The sequence below is a fragment of the Aotus nancymaae genome, unplaced genomic scaffold (genome assembly GCF_030222135.1).
Source record: "Aotus nancymaae isolate 86718 unplaced genomic scaffold, 86718_ANA_hifiasm-v0.15.2.pri h1tg000004l, whole genome shotgun sequence".
Taxonomy (NCBI): Eukaryota; Metazoa; Chordata; class Mammalia; order Primates; family Aotidae; genus Aotus; species Aotus nancymaae.
Window position 1 is genome coordinate 28401923 of NW_026988415.1, and position 20891 is coordinate 28422813.

Sequence of the window (20891 nt, forward strand, 5' to 3'; positions counted from 1 at the left end):
GTGAAAACGGCTGTGCCCCTTCTCTCTGTCTCTGCATAATTTTATTCACTCTGGTCACATCCCTTCCCAGCCTTCATCGTTCTAGACTAAAGAGTCTGCATTTGTTTAATCTATCTTCATATGTCAGCCCCCCCCACCCCCCACCGTCCCTTTGATTATAGAGTGGCCCTTCTCTGGATCATCTCCAGCTCCATTATGTCATTCTGGAAGTACTAAGGCCAGACCTGCTCAAGAGTGTGTGTGTGTGTGTGTGTGTGTGTGTGTGTGTGTGTGTGTTCCTCAGCTCTGAACCTCTGACTCTGTCCCCCTCCCCAGTTATAAATCTTAGAACAGGATAATTACCCAAGACCCTGTCCAACTACAGAGAAGGCTGGTTGGCTTCAGACTGAAGCCGCCCCCGCTTTCTCTGCGCAGCCCTGGCCCCAAGGGGCTAAAACTGCTCCCTGTCTGGCTTGGGAGGCTGGGAGGTGGATAACTAGGATGGGGAGACTGAAGGGGAGGGAGGAGGGGGGGTCTTGCGCAAGCGCACGCGGCTGCACGGACCGCCAATGCTGCTGCCTCCCGAAGCAGAGGGAGGCAGAAGAGGAAGGAGGGAGAAGAGGGGAAGGGAGGGGGAGGCGGCACTTGGGCTGCAGCTCGCAACCAGAGGCAATCTTTCAGCTCTCGGAGGGACCGAGAAAGGCAACCGCGGAGTAGGATGCTCTGCGGGGCGCCCAGAGCCGGGTGCGCTTGAAGCAGCTTCGGAGACTGGGGCAACCGGGCAGTTTTCACCATGCATCAGTCACTGACTCAGCAGCGGTCCAGCGAAATGTCCCTGCCCGATTCCATGGGTAAGTCTAGCGGCCCTTCCTTCGGGCGGCGGCAGCAGTGGGTGAGTGCGCTGGTCTCAGGACTGAGAACTCCCTGGCCGCCACAAAAGCCAGAGAGCGGGAAATGGGGCATGGGTGGGGTGGTCTTCGCGCCCCAGTGTCTGGGTGGTGGACCAGAGTCCCAAGAGAGCGGCCTGGCTGTGGCGGGGGCGACGTGCGGAGATTGGAGCGCCAAGCTTGCGTCGGAGTCTCCCTGCCCCGGAGTGCGGGTGTGTGCGTGTTTGTGTGCGTGTGTCTACAGACTTGCAGGCGGTGGTAAATCCCAGCTCTCTGAGGATCAAAACACTTCCTTGCAACCTGCGCCTTCGCTTTCCATTCGACACTCCCTCTTTGCAAAGTCCTCGCCACTTCTGAAAGCTCACTATTAACGATAATTAGAAGAAGCAGGGTCCTCTCCCCCTCCCAACTCTATAGAAGCTGCCGTGAAATTTAGAGATGCAGTTGGGAGGGGGCCTGACTTGCACCTCGCTGATTGGGGGTGGGGTTGCGCAACTCTGGGGGATGGGCGGGGGGGGAGAAGAAAGGGGGGATGAGGGAAGGGGAATTCCTGAGGAATCACTCAAGACAGCCCAGCCCTGCCCTCTACAGCCGCAGGATCAACATTCTTTGAATTTGATTCTTACTCTGCTCCAAATGCACAAAATGTGCTTGAGTGTGAAAAGAGAGTAAGGGGCAGGAGTGAGAGCGCGAGAAAGAAACATCCAGCGCGAGCCCGCGCATCTTCTGAAGTCGCGCTTTTCCTCTCAGGGCGGAATGGAGGGGGAAGGGCACCCTTCGACACCTTTCCTTATCGAAACTGGGGTACAGCTACCTTCGGGCACCAACCTGGCTGCCCCTCGAAGCTGCTTTTTGGTAGTTACAAACAAAAAACAAACCCAGTCCCCATCAGCTGTTAGGCACCTTCCCAAGCCCTGTGATTTCACTGGGCGGAGAAATTAATTTGAAGCCCTGGAGAGCGGGAGGGGATTGTCAAATCTTGATCCCACCTAATCTTTTAAAATTCGCCTCAGATCCACTTCAATCAAAACGAATTCCCTCTTTCCAATATACTTCATTCTGCAAAATCCCTCTGTCCCGCAGTTCCTACCATCAGTCGGCTCAGGTCTTCTGCGATGAATTTGCGAGAACATCTCGAGGGGAGGGGGCAGGGAGAAAATTGAACCCCCTCTATAATCTCCCCACTGCCCGCAGAAGACTCAGTGTCAACAAAAGTCGTTCACCAGAGGGGCCCCAGAAAGTGTTAGCTCCTGGAAGGTGGAAAGATCCGTATCCTCCATGGTTTTGCATATTCAGTATAAGAATTTACTTTTCCATTTTTAAGGGCGTAGTTATTTACAACGGGGTACAAACGAGGCCAAGGACTTGGTCCGAATCCAGAGCCCAGCAGTACCAGACTCCCCCGTACTCCCAGCTCGCGCGCGCGCACTCTCTCTCTCCAACACACACTTCACACACAAACACACCACACACACAGAGAGAGAGAGAGAGAGAGAGACAGACAGAGACAGAGACAGAGAGGTGGGAATGCACTCCTTACCTTGGCCAGCTGTGGCGCCGACGCAGCCCTGGCTCCCCGACGCCAAGCTGTTGCGCTGCGCGAGGGAGGGCTGAGTCAAGAGTGCTAGGGTTCCGCAGTGTCCATTCCCGCTGCAGACGACAACCATCTAACCACCTGCAAATCAAGCCACACGCCCCAGGCCCGTCTGCCTTTGGGAAGTGGGCTTGTTGGTGGTCCAGGGCTTAAAGAGTTGCTACTTGGCGCACTGCTCTGTGGGCTGGGGCACAAGATGAAGAGCTTTTTTTTTTTCTTGGACTCCCAGGGGCCCTCAGGGATCTTGTGTTTCTCGAAAGGTCTACGCAACAAACAGCTAAGTGGGCTTCGCCCAACCCAGTCTCCACACTGCGGGAAAGGAATCATAAATTCCAGATAGAAGCAGAGCCGGCTCCACGCATTCCACTTTTTAAAGTCCGCAGACCGACGGCACTAGCAAATTCCTGAGTCGAGTGGTAACCCTGGGTTTCCACAGTTTGGGCAGGGGAGTCTCCCCGGAGTTCCCTGGCTCTGATCCCGCACAGCCCAGGCCTAATTCAGCGTCTAGGCTGCTTAGGAGCTACTCCCACTTAACTTAGCTCTGGCAACGCCACCTTTCCTTGTGTGTGTGAGGCGGGGGGAGAGGATAGTGGGTAGGTGAGTTACTGTTTCAACCTCCAAGGCCCGCTTTTCTGAGGGGGATTCCCTTTATTGTCAAGACACAACCGCAACCAAAACAATAAAGTTTAAAACACACAGACACTGCACCAAGGTGCCTGCACTCTACGCTTGCTGGCTGCCTGGGAACAGAGCAGTTCTTTCAAGGCTTAGAGTGGAGCAGGCGCTTGGCAATTAAGAAGATAGTAATTTGACTCCAGCGTTCCCCCCCCGCCCCCACGCATCCTCGCCCAGCAACCCCTTTCTCCCTTTGGCAACACCGCCCCCAGGCGCAAAGGCACCTCTACTACAGTAGGGCATTCCTTCCTCCCAAATAACATATTTGTAATTCGCGGGCGCCTTGGATTTTCTCCATTCAAAGAACTGTCTAAAGCAGGGAGGAATGGATTTCAACGCCTTTAAGGAAATGCTTGTGAGATTGGCAGGGCCTTGAGGCTCTTGTACGGGCAGCCACCTGTTTCTAGGGATGCTCAAGGCTGGGAGATCCGGGGACCCACCCTGTGTGGCAAAGCTAACTCAGGTAAGCAAAACCTAATAGGTTCAAAAGATCAACCCAGAGAATGAGCCAGGCATCAACAACATAGTGTACAGGACAGGATACTGGGTACCCATCTTTACTGCACCCCAATAAAGATTATACACCTTATCTACTCTCGGGAGGATAATCAAGAACATGTGCAAGGTAAAATAAAGTAACAGAGACAGCATCCTAGCTTCTAGCAACTCACATCTTGGTTCCCTCAGATACATAATCCTGGGACTGGCAGACATCATATGGATTGTGGACCAGACCCATGGTTACAATTGTAATGGTACCAGTTACAATTCATTTACTTCCTGTGTAAGGTACCTGGGAATTTGGGGACATGAATAAATGATTAGAATAATTCTGATCAAGAAAAACTTCTTGGAGGAGGGGAATTTTGAGGAGGTTTTGAAGGAAGGGAGGCACCCAGATTCAAAGACCGCAATGCAGGTGTGGGCTCTTATGGGGGGAAGTCCAGATGAGAGAAAAGCTGATTATTTTTGGAAGGGTGGAGACAGCAAATAATTGGGTGCTTCTAGAGCTGAGCATCCTGGTCATCAGGAATCTGAGGTGGAGGTGGGGCACTGCAGAGAGGGAGGGCTGCAGTAGTTCTGCAGGTCGGCTGCTGAAGGGGGGCAGGCAAGGCCAATGACAGGATTTCAGACTCTCTCACTGCTGTTGGTTGCAAAGGTGGTTGTTGTTTAAGCAGAAATATACCGGGTGCTGAGGAGAGAGGGTAGTAAGAGATATTGTAGTTCTCACACTAGTTGGCCAGAAGGCTTTTAATTTGAGGGAACCCTCAGGTGTACCCTACTTTAAAAAAATCAATTCTATGAGAATAACCCATATTTATTCACACAATTCCCCCACATCCTTCCTGATTAAAAGCGAAACAATTCTGAGATGTTGCCTCTTGTTCATTCAACAAGTACTGACTGTTTCTTAGGTATCAAACACTAGGTATAAATCGTAATAATCACGATTTTCATATATATCTGCTGCTTTATTTAAGTACCTCACAGTGCCTGAGTTTTTTGATGTGTCACTTTACTAAACAAAATCAGAATAAGATGGTCCTGTGTTTACAGGATCATCTAAAGCAAGCCCCAAATTGTACCCAAATAAGAACGAGGGTGTACTCCCTTCTAAAATAAAACAATCACCAGGAAAATGTCCTAAGCAGACATAATAAACTGCCTTTTAGGAGCCTGGGCCACACCTTCAGGAAATGGGTGTCTTGCTCTAAGTAGATGTGAATTTTTTTGAGTCAAATTAACACTAAAGATAAATTGAGGGGCAATTCTTCATTTTCAAAACGAGTCACCCTGGGTGGTTCCTTAAAAGTCAACTCCCCAAGTGCAACTAGAAATAATTTCATGTTACACAATTATGGTGCTTTTCGTATAAAACAGTGGTGACAGGGAAGGACCCTCAAGAGGGGACAGAAATTAGATATTCAACCTAGTGAGGGGACAGTTTTCTTAGGCATTTTATCCAAAGTAAATCTTTACTGGAGGCAAGGCCCCTGTGGGGCTGTGGGATCTTTGCCTGGGTTTCTCAAGTGACTGAACTTTCAATTCAGGTTCTAAAGCAGGAAAAAAGATTTTCAAATGACACTATGTGGTTTGCTGAGTCACTTTTCTGACCTGGCTCCTCCTACACTTTTAAAAGTTAGAATGACATTTGCAAAGAAGACCCAAGAGCTGTGAATAAGATTAAAGGCCAGCTGGTGGGGAAGGAGCAGGCAAATAAAATAAAAAAGAAAAAGACCACGCAGGCACACACACTCCTCCGATTTCGTCTCTAAGGTTACATGTTTTCTGGGTAAGGTGTTGAGACGCTTGCATGTCACAAAGATATACGTGGTGTATCCAGATGTTCCCTCACTCTCTTTTGCCAATTTGGGGCAGGGGAGGGCTACAGATTGTGTCAGTGACAAAAGAGAAGGGAAGACAAGAATGGGAGGCAATGGTGGTAAGTTTATGTTAGAGCCCCTCTGTAGAAGCAACTCAGATTCACTGAGAAGTATCTATCATCAGATAAACTTAGGCACTCTGGTTTAGAGACTCCTTTAGGGTCCATCAAGATCAAGAGGAAGGATAACTAAACTTCAGGTAAAGAGAAGAAATAAATCCTGGCCTTCCCCTACCCTTCTGCTATTGCCTTCCCAGTACAATGCAGTCCAGAGCTCCCGGCTTTGCTCATGTGTTTATCATCAGTCAGCTTCCACTGCATCCCTAATAGCTCTGTGATGCATAGGGCTCTGATGTCACAGGTGTCTTTAGTGGGCCTTTCTGTTTTTTTTCCCATGGAGGCTGGACTCAGGTCTCTTTAAAGAGGAGTATCATTTCCCAACTCTTCTTACCTCTTCCTCCAGGGTGAGACATGGTGCTTTAGCATTGTAGATGTCTATAAACGTTCAAACCACTTCTACATTTCAATGAAAAATAGTCTTAGAATAGTCTCATATTAGAAATGACTCTGATGAGTCATATCTCTCATTTTCGAGGCTGACGTCAGGGGAGACCGCCAGCCCCCCCACCTCCCTTGGAAACTTCAGCAGGGACCACACTGGGGAAGAAAAGATGGATGGTGGGGTTAAGCCCGGGTGGTACTCCCAATGCTTTTCTTCCATACAGGAGGGGATATCTGCAGGGACCTGCCAAGGCCAGCCACAGCGCTTCCATCTCACCACCCAGGCCTCCTGGGTATCGCTTCATTTTCTTGACCTCCTCCCCATTCCTCCATCCCCTCTCCCCTCACTCCCAGAGGAGCAGTCTGGGTGGCTTCTTCCAACAACTGCTTCCTGAGGCTGCAGTGAGGCCTCCCAGAGAGATGGGGTCTTATGGACAGATCCAAGTGATCTCTTTAGGGCCATAAATGACAGCGAAGACATGTGGGTGGGCGACCCCATCAGGCCTCCTCGCTGCTTCATCCTCCTCATGCTCTATACCTCCACTAGAGAGCTGGACTCTTCTCATTTGCTTATTTTTTTTGAGAACTTCTAGGTGGTTCTCCCCTAGTATTTCCTGTTGAAGGGCCTCTCCCTATGTCTGAAAAATCCCTGCAGAGTGTGGAACAGTGCTCGGTTCCTTTAAAAAAAAATCAAATTGAAAAGTGAGCCTCGATACCGTTTTTCTATCTGACTTAATAATCCTGTTTTCAAAAAAATATTGGTTTGCGCTATCATGTCTGATAAGCCCTGAGTGGGAGAATGGGTTTCTCATCATTTATATTTATGTCACCCTCACATAAGCCTAAATGTGTATAAGTTATAATCCTCCCCATCTACCTCCCCTGATACATATCTTTGTGGACTAATGGCCTCCAAACACTCACTTTATTACACACATTTGTTATGTGACAAATCTTGCCAATACACCATTTTAAAGTTTATACATGAGGTGGCAAATGTCAGAAATAAATGAAAAAAAAAATCCCAGTAACTTGGCTTGGCTGTGATATTTACACTGAAAATGAAATTTCATGTCTCTAGCTTATGAAAAAAACTTTCTTTAGCTGCATATTAGCTTTAAAATGTTTTCATTTAATAGCCCCCAACACACCTCCCATTTATCATATGCCTTCTAATTTGGCCTAAAAAAACACTGTACTGATTAGTTATGACACATCTCTTATAGAGTGCCAGGAGCAGAAAAATTTGTTTTGTTTTCATGTCACTGGTGAAATTTCTTCTGTTGTTTATTTTCAAACTGGAAATACGTTTTTTATTATAAAAGTGGCAGCTGATGACTCCTTCCCCACAACCCACCTCCCGCACCGTCACCACCGAAGATAACTTCAGTTACCAGTAGGATCAGGAAAGGAAAACCTTCTTAGTGTTGTTTTTTTTTTCTTTAAGTCAATCCTTTCCCCAGCTGAAATGAGCAATTTTAGTTTCTTTCTATGCTTTCAGGAGCATTCAATCGGAGGAAACGAAACTCCATCTATGTCACCGTGACTTTGCTTATCGTGTCCGTGTTAATTCTCACAGTGGGCCTTGCTGCAACCACCAGGACCCAGAATGTGACTGTAGGAGGTTATTACCCAGGAGTTATTGTAAGTATAGAAGGCACAGGTAGGTTGCAGTAGCTTGCTTGCTGTCTGCAGAAATTCTGGCTCTGCTCTGATAGTTTTCAATTCTGTTTGAGTTTCTAGTGTATGCTCAGATTTCCTCCTTTATATCTCTCTATATTTATGTAGAGAGGCAACTCTGGGCCCGCTAAGAAGAGCACTGGACTGAGAATCAGAAGAATCCAGCACCATCCCTATCTAACAGTGTGATCCTAAACAAGTCATCTCACTCTTTAGGACCTCAGGTTTCTGGTTTAGGCGATGTTACTAACTACCAGTGTTAACCTTAGGCTAAGGTCCCTTCTCTCTGGGTATCTGTGTTCCTATATATAATAGAGGTGACCTTATCTTACCTGAAATCTGAGGATCCTGGCAGCTTGACATTTTGACCGAAAGCACTGATCTCCAAAGCGATCCTGTACTCCTATCAGGAAAAAAGCTGTGGAAGATATATTCCTAAAATATGTAGATTTATTCACTTAAAAATTATATACACACATGTTTATAAAACATATAAAAATGAACATTCAAAAATTAGATAATAATGAAGTAAACAATAACTTTTGATATCTTCATGTGAACACAAACTAAAATGTCACCAGATCATATGTACTTAGTGTGAAGTTCGTCATTAAAGACAGTGGCTTTAAAACCTTATTTCAAATGGCCCACTAGACAATTGTGAATATTTTTGGCTTCCTTCTTATCCGATATAATTAGATTGTCATTGGAGTCATTGTTTTTTAATGTCAGTCTCACAATTTAGCTGACAAAAAGCTACCCTGGGAGTTAGAAGTATCAAACTCTGCCATTTTCTTGTTGCTTACATTTGCTTACATTATTAAGGTCGTCTTCAGCTTCTGGTTTCTCAAGAGGAATCTTTTCAAGCCTCTTATCCATTTTGTTGGGACTAATTTTGTCAAAATTGGATAATACATAAAATGCCCCACCATCAAACGTTTGCTGCTTGGAACTTGCCCTCCTCCAGAAGAATAGCTCACCTGATCACCTGACATAAACACAGACAGAGAGTGCCAGTGACAGTCTGTTTATTGAATATTAGTAATATTTGGCTTCTTTCTTATTATTTTAGATAAGCAATAAATAGGAAACAGGAGTTCTAATCGTTTCTGTCCATATTCCAGTGGATTGTTTTATCTACCCCAGGATGCATGCAGTTCCCTTTGGAACCTGCTAAACTAGTTGCATTAAAAAAAAACCAAAATCTCATTTGAGTCTACGTACACTGCTGTTGAACCCAAAAACCTAACTCTAGAGATGAGATCATATTTTTAATACCAATTAAATGGCTCCTCAATTGCTAGAGCGCAGAAGGAAGTTTAGGACAGTTCAGTTAAGAAGTATTTTAGGACAGCAAAGAGGTCAGATGTATTTTTTGTTGTTGTTTTGTTTCATTTCTCTTTGAAGCGAAAGAGAGAGAGGTGGGGATTGGAGAGAGAAGCAAAGGGAGAGGAAGAGATTAAAGTCCGGTCTTGGACAAGCCAGAGCTATGAGTGATCAAGCCTAGAGCCTGTTGCCTAGGTCACTGATTTCATTCCACAGTGAGCCTCCTCAATAGCTCTTGAGAAGCTGGGACCTATGGTGGGCTGCAGGTTATGCCTCCCTGGAGCTGAAGGCTGCTGGGGGAAGTGCCTCCACAGCTCCAGGGCAGGCAGGACTCCTTTCAGCTGAGGGCAGGTGACCCACAGACACTGTTTGGTGCCCTCTGTTAAACATGTGAGGTGAGAACTCACCCAGTCCACTTCCTGTGGTGAGGCAAAAAAACCAGTCGTCAGCAGAATGGGTTTTATTTTTGAACACAAGCAAAGCAGGGCGGGTGGTGCGGGGAGGAACGGAGCGGGTAAGATAGTATTTTGGTGGCTTGGAAAAGCAATTTATAGGGTCTGCATGACTTTGTGTATTTCAGGTAGCTGCATTAGTAAAATATTTCTGACTGATGAGCAAATGCTGAAACCAAGATTCAGAGTCTCTGTGGGTGAGGGGAAGGTATTTTCCATGGTATTTAAGAGTACGAACTCCTATTCATGAACAGTGGCTGTGAACCTTCTCTGTGGAATATCTAATCGTGGGCGGCTTGGTTGGAATACATTAACAAAGGAAGGAGGGCGCCTGATTGCTGTTATTCAAGTACCTGATGTTCAGCTAGCACTGGAATTTGAAGCAGTGGGGGCGTGTGTTTGCGTGTGAGTGGTTCACTAAGAGCTAATATGGAAGCATTAATAGGAAAGCCATCCCTAAAGGACACTGTGCCCCCATGATTTAACCTTTAAAAATGTGTTCTCATAGTTCCTGGAGATTGTTTCTTTAAAATGCATTTTAATTACATAAAATAAAGGGGGAAAGATAGCAGATTGAATAGCAGAAAAAATCCAGTTGAGTTTATGGGTCGGATCACATTGTAACAAATACAATTACGACTCATACCTCGGAAACAGTAAACGCCTGAGAATCCAGATTTGTCTAGGAATGGGGTACTTTCACTAACTGAATAGTTTGGTTATTAGGGAGTTACTATAGAAACTCTAAACCAGTGGTTTCCCCACTCTGATGAGAATAAGAATGACCTGGTGAACCTGTGAAAAATGCAGATCTCTACTCCCTAGCCCAAGAGATTCTGATTCAGTTGGTTTGCGTGGGTCCTAGCAATGTGAATTTTCTTTTCATGAACTGAAAATTGAAAAAGTAATACACATTGAATCCACCTGAAGGGAAAGAACCCAGGGGGCAGGGGGAGTCTAATTCAGGTGGACTAGCCACCACCTGGAGAATTAACACGTAGTAAAATATGCTTAGCAATAAAACCAGAAGGATCATAATGTGTCATCTGGAGATTCTGCACTGTCACATTGGTCACTTTAAATATAAATTACTAATGTGAAAAAGTTTCAGCTTATTCGGAACTCTGCTGTTTTAGACTCTGATTAAATGTGTTAACAATACACGAGAATTTAAATTTTCAACACAGACAAATTAGGGACAAGTTATTAGATTAAAAGAAGACTTACCATACAAATCATTTAAATATTGTGATCTCGGGTACTTAAAATATAACTCAATTTGCATAACTCTAAGTCTTGTGAAGCTTTTCAGGAGCATCTTTATTTTGCCAAATAAGATGTCTTTGTACAGTGAGGCTGCATTACCATGGCATGTTAGCTACTCTGCCTGAGCTAGAATGTAGTATCATTGTTCTAAGAGACATACGCACACATACCTCTTTAAAGATGTGCTAGTCTGTACAGGCTGAACTCTAAAGTTTTAAAAAACTAAAACCAGGCTGGGCACGGTGCTACATGCTTGTAATCACAGCACTTAGGGAAGTTGAGGTGGGAGGATAGCTTAAGGCCAGGAATTCAAGACCAGTCTGGGCAACATGGTGAGACCCCCATCTCTACAAAAAGTAAATAATAATAATAATAATAATAATGAAATAAAAATAGCTAAGCATGGTGGTGCACACCTGTGGTCCCAGCCACTTGAGAGGCTGAGGTGAGAGGATCTCTTAAGCCCAGAAGGTCAAGGCTGAAGTGAACCATGATCACCTACCTCACTGGGCAACAGAGGAAGATGCTGTCTCAAATAAATAAATACATAAAATTTAAAAACTAAACCGGCCAGGTACAGTGACTCACACCTGTAGTCCCAGCATTTTGAGAGGCTGAGGCAGGCGGATCGCTTGAGTCCAGGAGTCTGAGTCCAACCTGGGCAACATGGCAAAACCCCATCTCTACAAAAAAAAAAAAAAAAATTAGCCTGGCTTTATGATGTGAGCCTGTAGTCCCAGTTATGTGGGAGGCTAAGGTGGGAGGATCACTTGAGTCTAGGAGGTGGAAGTCACAGTGAACTGAGATCACACCACTTCACTCCAGCCTAGATGACAGAGCAAGGCCCTATCTCAAAAAAAAAAAAAAAAAAAAAAAAAAAAAAACAGAAACAAAAACCAAACACCAACAAAGACAGACAAACTGGCTTAAGAATTTTACTGGCCTCAAATGTTCAAGGCATTTTATTTATTCTAGGAGGGTTCTGGTGAGCTTTGTACTCTGAAGGCCTAAAAACCCAAGAACTTCATTTGTTGCTTGAAGCTGAAAGAGATAGGTGAGGGAGGTTGCTCCTTCCCTCCACACCTCCTCTTACCTTAGGTGCAGGAAAGCGAGCCCTCTAAATGTGTTTCCCAAGCAACCCACAAGATGGAGTTGGCCCCTGGATAGTGAGACAAGCCTTTCATTCTTGCACCCTCTCCTCAGCTGCTGCATTGATACTATTAGGGCCCATACTAGCCTGAGTCTTCTTTCAAGATAGAGAGCAAGAATTTCTGCCCCATTTCCTGGAAAGTGGATGGGAGAGTCAGTTAATTGAAAATCATTTCAGAGTTACTGTGGGATATTAGGAGACGGAACAACAGGGATCATTGAAAACAATCAATATCCCAGAAACCTTCTTTAGGTCAGTGTGGCCTTGGATTCACATGTAAAGACTCTTCTGAAAAGTCCAAAGAAATTTTGATTAACATGAATGCTCAAGAAATATAAGGAGCTCTAGATAGTGGGATTTTGTAGCAAATTGTGAATTAGGCAGAAAGATTTTCAACAAGAGGGGAAAAAGTTTCTACCTCTTGTTTGAAAATGTTTCTAAAATCTAAATTCATGCTAAAATATAAGTTCCTAACTTACTAAGTACATTTTTAAAATGACACCTGGGCTGGGTGCAGTGACTCCTGCCTGTTATCCCATCACTTTGGGAGGCGAGGCAGGAAGATCATTTGAGCCCAAGCACTCAAGACCAGCCTGGGCAACATAGTGAGACCCCACCTCCACAAGAAATTTGAAAATTAGCCAGGTGTAGTGGTGCACACCTGTAGTCCCAGCTACTTAGGAGGCTGAGGTGGGCAAGGTGGGGGGAAGAATTCCTTGAGCCCAGGAGGTCGAGGCTGGCTGCAATGAGCTATGATCACACCACTGCACTCCAGCCCCGACAACATAGTGAAACTTTATCTCTGTGAAATTTTTAAGAATTAGCTGGGCACAATAGCTCAGACCTGTAGTACCAGTTACTCAGGAAGCTTAGGCAGGAGGATTGCCTAAGCCCAGGAGCTCGAGGCTAGAGTGAGCCTTCTTTGCACCACTGCACTCCAGGCTGGGTGACAAAGTGAGATTCTGTCTCTAAATGAATAAATACATTTGAATCCTGATTTGCTGGCTAAGACTTTTATAATGAACCACGAGGTTCTCACCTTCATTGGCTCCCTGTTGCTTCCTTGGCACACCATTCAGAGTTCTCCATAGATGCCCTCAGCCTAGTCTCTCATTACTTCTCTTTTGCCAAAATTGTCAATTCACAGTCCTCTGAACACTACTTGGGCTTTTCTGCTTTGGGGCCATCATAACATTTTGTTACTCGTGCCTGGAATATCCTTCCTGCTATCTCTCTCTATTTAAGTGTTCTGTCCTATCCTAACTTAAAAACACAGCAGAAATATTTTTCAAATACTGGGGTCCAAAGTGGTGTCTACCATCTTTGAACTCCCTACCATAGATTCCTGCTACTCATGGTTGCTAGAAAATACTTGTGTCCTGCTTTGTGGCATCTGTTGGGCTATATTCTCACAATAGCTTTGTTTATATTGTCCTCAATCCCTTATCTGAAACCTTGGGCCAGATGGGATTCAGAATTTAGACATTTATTTTAGAAAAATTATATAGTATGTATACCACTTATTAGCTAACAACCGAGTAGGGGCTTGAGAACCACCCCATAACCAAGCACCTCATGTTTCTATAATAAGACATGGATTTTTACACTAAGCAAGATAAAGATTATAAAATAACCTCACAACAGTTCAAGGTCAGGTTTTGCCACCAAGTTAGTTACATTAAAGAAAAAAAATCACACATTTTGGTTTTAAGAGCTTTGTGGATTTCAGAATTATGAAAAGGGATTGTGGTCTGGCTTACCTAATTATAGTATGAGCTCCTTAGCCTGAGTGGTCTTGATCATACCCCATCCCACCTCCCGGCCTCCAAATCACAGATCGAACAGAGTACTGGCCAGAGTAGATGTCCAATTAATATTTACCTAATTACTAATTTTTTTGAGCCTTAGCCCTAGGTGTCTGGGGCAGTGAATGGGACTAGGCATAGGTGACAAGAGTTCAGCCCCAAAAAAGCCCTTGAATCTGACTTTGATATCTAATCATCTTCTTTTTTTCCCCCACAAGTGGAGGACAGCCAAAACAAAGCAAACTAGTTATTTGTTCAGGTAATGGGGAATCAAGATGGAAGTCCAAAGGTCTGAACTTTACATGATTCCATGAAGCTTTTGATGGGAGACCACAGAGCTTACCTTTCTGAGGTCTCAAAAAAGCAAACAATTGATTAGAAGCAACTGTCCATTTTAAGGAAACTGCTGGTTTTCCCTTCTTTATTTTCAACTCCTCAAGTCACTCCATCCTTGCAGAGAACTTCTCTAGGGGGCAACAGTGAGGTCCTTGTTACTTGGAGGTCACTATTCTACTAACACTGGCCACAAACACAGCAAGATGTGGCTTAAAGAACACAATCTGGGCCGGGCGCGGTGGCTCACGCCTGTAATTCCAGCACTTTGGGAAACTCTGTCTCTACTAAAAATACAAAAATTAGCTGAGTGTGATGGCGTGCACCTGTAATCCCAGCTACTCAGGAGGCTGAGGCAGGAGAATCACTTGAACCCGGTAGGTGGAGGTTGCAGTGAACCAAGATCATGCCACTGCACTCCAGCCTGGCAACAGGGCGAGACTCTGTCTCAAAAAAAAAAAAAAAAGCTGTTATTCAGGGGACCCGAGGGCTAGTCCCAGACCTACCATTAACTTGCCATGAGAGGGCATACATCCTTACAATTCTCTCTGACTTCATTTTCATGTCTATCAAATTGGAATGATATAAATTCCACCAAACTCCATAGTATTCCTGTGACCAAACTAGGGGCGAGTGCTTCTTTAACTTAAAATGCTTTTGAAATGTAGGATCATTTTTGCAACGCTGGTGAGTTCATTAACCTGTCATCCAGGTAAGTGAATTGAATCCTTCCAGCTATGACTCAGTAGATACTAGTTCCCTGCCTGCTGAGCTCTAATCCATCTTTTGAGTTCATACAAAAATGTTTCTTCCTCTATGAAATGTTAGAGCTACCATTTATTTAGCAGCCTACCTTATGCAAATCACACTACATACTTCATTTCACATAATCCTCATAGCATCCTGTGTGGCAGGCACTGTTATGATTCCCATTTTATAGATGAGGAAACCAAAGCACAGAGTGGTGAAGGAACTGGGCCAAGGTCACAGAGTTTGTGAGTAGCAGAGACAGGAATATGTTATATTCCTGGCTGCAGGAATTATTCCCTGCTCCTATAGCACTTTGTTTTTACCCGGTCTGTGGTCCTTAACCCATAGTCTGTCTCTCCCTTACTAGACTGTGAGCTCTGGGAGGACATTAGCCACATCTTATTCATATGACATAAAGCTATTAGTGAACGTCAGAAAACTGAATGCATTGGAGTGGAATAGAGTAGAATGGAGGGGAAGGGAAGAGAACTGGATGAAGTGACTGCCTGGCTTGGGGTTTCCAGTTCTGAAGTGCCTTGTCTTTCCAGACAATTCCACATGGCTTCCACCCATCTCTGGTCACTGCCATCAGAGAGTTATTTGCCATTAGAGGGTATGAGGGATAAGGAGTGTCTTTGCTTCCTGTCTTAGGACAAATATTGTTATCATGATTCAGGAGATATTCTGTGAATACCATTGGAAGGTGATGAATTGTTAAGTAAAAGGATTTATTTTTCCCCTAAGAAGCTGCCTCCAAATTTCTCTCAACTACACAAGTGGCCCAGAGTGCCATAAGCACAGACTATTAGTGGACTTTCGCCTAAAAAATAGGAGCTATGGAACTTATCAGAGGGGGAGACAAGAGACAAGATAGAACAGGGAAACTCTCTTAGCATGAAATAGGGCACACAAGTATAGAGTTCTCCAGCTCAAATCGGGTTAGAGCAGTTCAAAAGTTAAATGGCTTTAAAATAACAATAATAATCACTAGAACAAAGTAATATTTACTGAGTACTTACCAAGTACCAGGTGCTGTGCAAAGTTCTTTGAATGTGTCATCCTAGTTAATTCTCATAAAAGCCCTATGAGGTATCCACTACTGTGGTTCCTATATTTACAATATAAGGGAATTGAGGTTTAGAGAGCTTAACCAGTTTGTTCAAGGTTACGCAGACATAGAAGATGTGGGGTTGGAAGACAGGCTATTGTGATACTTTATGGCAACATATTTTAATTATATTTGGAATAAGACCAGGTGGGAGACAGGCATAGCTTGAATGTTGAATGAGGATATTCTCAGTAGAGTCTTGGATATTATCCTCATGCACTACAGCATCTGTTTCCCAAGAGACATTGCTGGCTGAATGGCCCTGCACAAGGAGTCCCGGAGATATACATTCATTCCTTCCCTTCATTCTCTTTCATTCTTGGGGTTTGAGACAACCACCCAGTCCCCTTACACTGCCCTACCAAGCTCCTCCCCATCCCTTGGGTCTATTAGATTCCCAAACCTAGGTGCAAGGCTTGGGGGTCTCAAATTGAAATAGATGTCCCTGTGAGCCAAAGTAATGCTGCAGCTGGAAACCCAGACCATTAGTGAGGCTAAAGAGAAAAGTAACTACATCACTGAACTTGTGTTAAGATTTATTGGTCCATTCTCACCACTTTTTACTTCTACTTTCATCCCCATCAACAGCTATCAGTTAGTGATCATTTTCAGGTAAGACTGGCAGACTCAGTCCTCTAATGGCAGAGCTGAGAGGGCAGCAGAATCTGCTATACCAAGCCATAATCCCAGCCACTTAGACAGGAAAATTGTTTTTCGGGGTTTTACACTGCCATTTCTGTTCACCCTTTAATGAATGTTTTCTGCCCATAAATGAAGCAGGGATGGAAGAAGAGGTGAATAAGTGCTAACATAAATTGCAGTGGGTGAACCACAAATATAGGCTTTCAAAAAAATTTTTTTATATATTTTTAGTGTGGGTTAAGGTGCTTCCTGATTTCTAAAGTACTTCCTGAGTTGGATTGGTGTGCCAGATGCATCAAACTTGATTTTGCAAACCTTTATTTTGTGATCTATACATCAAAATGGCAGGTGTTTTTCAAAAAAAGATAAAGATCAAAATATAACATATACTTTTCATCATTATATGTCTCTTACTGACTCACCACTCACATGCTAGGTAATAGATATTGAAATTGAAATAGGCAGGCTCTGAAAAGCTATGGGTGACCTTTACTTTTAGTTTTTGGACACATGAGTTTTTTCTTAGTTATGATTCATAGCTACACCCTTGTAAAACTAGCAAATGGTGGGAAAAATACTTTTATTGTACATGCTGTATTTGTGTAAGTAACAACTGCATGTGGCTTTAGCATTGATACCCCAGTTTTTTCTATTATCCTGAATCATATCCAGGGGCTGGAATAATTGTGTGGTCAGCCTGACTGTCATCCCACATACTGTGTATGCCATGTTGCTTTGCAGCTCGGCTTTGGATCATTCCTTGGAATCATCGGATCAAACCTTATTGAAAACAAAAGGCAGATGGTAAGTTTTCATCCCTATAGAGTTAGTTCTTCCTCTGAAAAAGCTCAACATTTATGTGGAGAAGTAACATATCTCTTAAGTCTGTGTGATTTGGTCATAAAAGGAACTACTACTTTGCCATTTCTCCTAAACCTCTAGGGAAGGTGTTTTACTGTGACCCTGTGGTATGGGATTGCTTCTCATCTTGCTTGATGCCCTCTTACTGGCGTAGCTAGATTTCTTATGCCAAAGGGGTAGAATATTCTGGATCTTGCCCTTTGCTTTCCTCTTTACTCCTGAAGGAGTGCTCCAGCCTATCCAATCAGGCTATGGTCCTCACCTAGAATGCTTTTGCTTCCATTTCTGTTACTACAGCCCTGGATTATTGGTGACCCTCACATCTTTCTCTCTGATACATAATCTTTTGGGTAAGTTTTCACAGAGAGTTCCTGCCTTTTAGGAGATTACAATCTAGGAGACTTTGACTGCACAAGCAAATATACTTGTGGCACAAAAAAGATAAAATAAAATTATGAAGCCATCCTAAAGTATCTCCATTACCCATAGTTCAAAGCTAAGCATGTTGTAAGATTGAAAGGAAAGACAAGCATATAACAGAAGGTGAAGCTTCTATGTCTTAATAGGGGCCCACAAGGGCAAGCTGTTATATTTTCCTAGTTCAATCTGAAAAGGCTTCCTCAAGGATAAGGGTAGAAGATACAGACGGAATTACAAGCATATTGCAGTTTTATAGAGTTGTAAATCAAGATCAAGATGCCTGGTGCGTGGTCAGATGGTAATTGGGCTCCCCCTGTACAGTCTCTGTGGCACTGAAACTTTGATAATGGGGTCTATTTCACAGCAGGTTTAATCAGATAACGTAATAGCTCCAGGGACAGAGAACTCTAACCATATGTTTTCCCCCAGCAGTGTGGGGAATCGCCCTCAGGGGAGTTCTAATAGTTTTCTTCTTCCATTTCACCTGGACTCCCTCTTTACCAGTTGTGTTTGCACTTTGGGCTTAAATTATTCAAAATAATGGGGGAATTTTAATTGTAGAGCTGATCATAGCATAGCTAATAATGCCAATTTCATTACATTGTTCATCCATTATTTACCAATTCTCTGTAGCACTGTAAAGTGAGAATTATGGGGAGAGGTTTCTGAACAACTCCCAAAGGAGATAAGTATTTCCTCCTAGCCTGCTGAGGTGGGAGAACCTTTAGGGTGGCTTTGATTTTTTTTTTTTTTTTTGACATGGAGTCTTGCTCTGTCACCCAGGCTGGAGTGCAGTGGCCTGATCTCAGCTCACTGCAACCTCCTCCTCCCGGGTTCAAGCCATTCTCCTGCCTCAGCCTCCCGAGTAGCTGGGATTACAGGTGCACACCACCACACCTGGCTAATTTTCTTTGCATTCTTAGTAGAGACAGGCTTTTACCATGTTAGCCAGGCTGGTCTCAAACTCCTGACCTCAAGCGATCCACCCGCCTCTGCATCCCAAAGTGCTGGGATCACAGGTGTGAGCCACTGTTCCCAGGGTGGCCTTGATTTTCATTTTCTCGTTCTTCCTGGAGAGTAGTTTAATGCCATGTGATCTCCCCATCTTTTCTTCCAAAAACCTCAAGGAAGAAAAATGCTGATTCCATCTAGTTCTGAGGGTCAGCACAGGCAGGTGGTGGGCTCAGGTAGCATCTATCCCTGCCCCTGGAAACACCTTGAAATACCTATTTTCTCCCACATTGGGTTGTAGTAGCATCTTTGTAATAGTAGACAAATTATTGGGAAAATTTCTGTTATCTAACACAACTAGAGAATAGGGCAGCCTGGTTCAAGTAAACAGTTGTCTTATTTGAAAGTTTTTATATGTACCATACTGGCTGTGTGTGGTGGCTCACACCTGTAATTCCAGCACTTTGGGAGGCTGAGGCAGGAGTACCTGTTTCCAGGAGTTTGAGACCAGTCTGGGCAACACAGGAGACCAGTCTCTAAAAAAGTTAATAAATTTAAAAAATATGTACCATACAAAGTTGATCAGTTTCAGAGACTTCAACCCTTCAGTCCTTTGTAAAACGTTCTTGACATTTAAGTCCTAAGTTGAATGTCCTCTTTCTTCAATGCTGCAGAAGCCCATGTAGAGTTGTGCAGGACCTCAGAATCATCCTTGTCTTCATCAGTGCCCACTATAGCATCTAGTAGCAGTGTGAGGGGGTAAAAAGAACACTGGATTAGGAGTTGGTGGGCACCAGGCTTTTCCGTAGACTAGATGGAGACCCTGGGCACACCACTTCCCCTCACTGTGCCTCCATTTCTACATAAATAAAATAGAGGATTGAGCTACCTAATGTTAAAAGTCCAACATTATTTCTGAGTCCAAGGATGGAAGGGCCATGCAGTCAAATTCCTTCATGGACAGCATAGCATGCTAGATACCAGCAAGCCTCCTCTTCATTTGGGGCTCACAGAGTGAATTTCTTAGCTTTCCCTGAAAATGCAAAAATTGCCTCAGTTACCCCTTATCTGCCTCCCCTGCCTACCTCCCTTCCACTCATCTTGCATGACTGAAAAGAGCATTCCCATGGGGTGGTAGGCTAGAGTTATGCTTTGGCTGGAAGTCTCTTGGGGATCACCTGGTCCCCAGAAGCAGCAAGAGTGAAAGACTAACAGACACTTTTGTTTTGCTCCCCCTACAGCTGGTGGCTTCTATTGTGTTTATCAGCTTTGGTGTGATTGCAGCTTTTTGTTGTGCCATAGTTGATGGGGTCTTTGCTGCCAGACACATTGTGAGTATTTTTTCATCCTGAGTTAAAGTAAATGTAGAATACAACAAGGCCCCATTGAATGTGTGCTACATGTTCAGCACTTTGCTAAGTGCCATGAGGGGTAAATGAGAGGGAGAAGACACGGTCCTTTTTCTCAAGGAGTTGGCAGTCAAGATGAAGACACCAATGAACACACAGACATCTAGAGAATGGGGTCAAAGCTGGGAGAACCAACTCCAAGTGCCATAGTGGCTTATCTTGGATTCCAGAGGTCAGAGAAGGCATTCAGTGGTGGTAGGGCTAGACCTAGGTCTTCGACATGTAGGTAAGATTTGGGAAGGCAAAGACACTGGGGTCAGGGGAATGACTTACAGCTAGTGTTGTGGGTAACGGGGTAGAGAAAGAACCGCAGGAAGCCACATGACTTATGGTCGATGCTGTCACCCAAACCATCTCTGAAATGGCATCTGAGGAAACAATTCCTGGGCAAGGGGAAAAATAAGGGATGCAAGAGAAAGCCCCTTTGCCTGATTTTCTTTCAGGACCAAGAATATAAATGTAGGCCTCTCTCCAGATCCATCCCATCTGATTTTAAGCTGAGATCAGCCATCTTTTTCTTCTTAAAAAGTCAAACGACACCTCAGTAACTTTAAACATCCATAGTTCTACCACTCTAACTTGGCAGTTCTTATTGTTTTTGCATATTAGCCGCTGAGCATATACCTATTTTTGTAGCATAGTTGCAGTCAATGATAGTATGCATACTATTTAGTATTCAACAGGAGCCATCTTAATAATAATTCCTTGTTTTTGTGTGG

At 44.2% G+C, this 20891-nt stretch overlaps 1 protein-coding gene across 2 annotated transcripts in view; it reads left to right on the plus strand.

Annotated features, from left to right (window-relative positions):
- Positions 1–596: 596 nt before the first annotated feature.
- Positions 597–20891, plus strand: part of TMEM255A (transmembrane protein 255A) — a 50210-nt gene continuing 29915 nt past the window's right edge. For both annotated transcript variants that reach the window (XM_012475618.3, XM_012475627.3), the window contains exons 1-4: positions 597–830; positions 7521–7663; positions 17273–17335; positions 20005–20094. In XM_012475618.3, coding sequence (XP_012331041.1) covers positions 773–830; positions 7521–7663; positions 17273–17335; positions 20005–20094 — 354 coding nt within the window. In that variant the 5' untranslated portion in view covers positions 597–772. The remainder of the gene's footprint in view (positions 831–7520; positions 7664–17272; positions 17336–20004; positions 20095–20891) is intronic.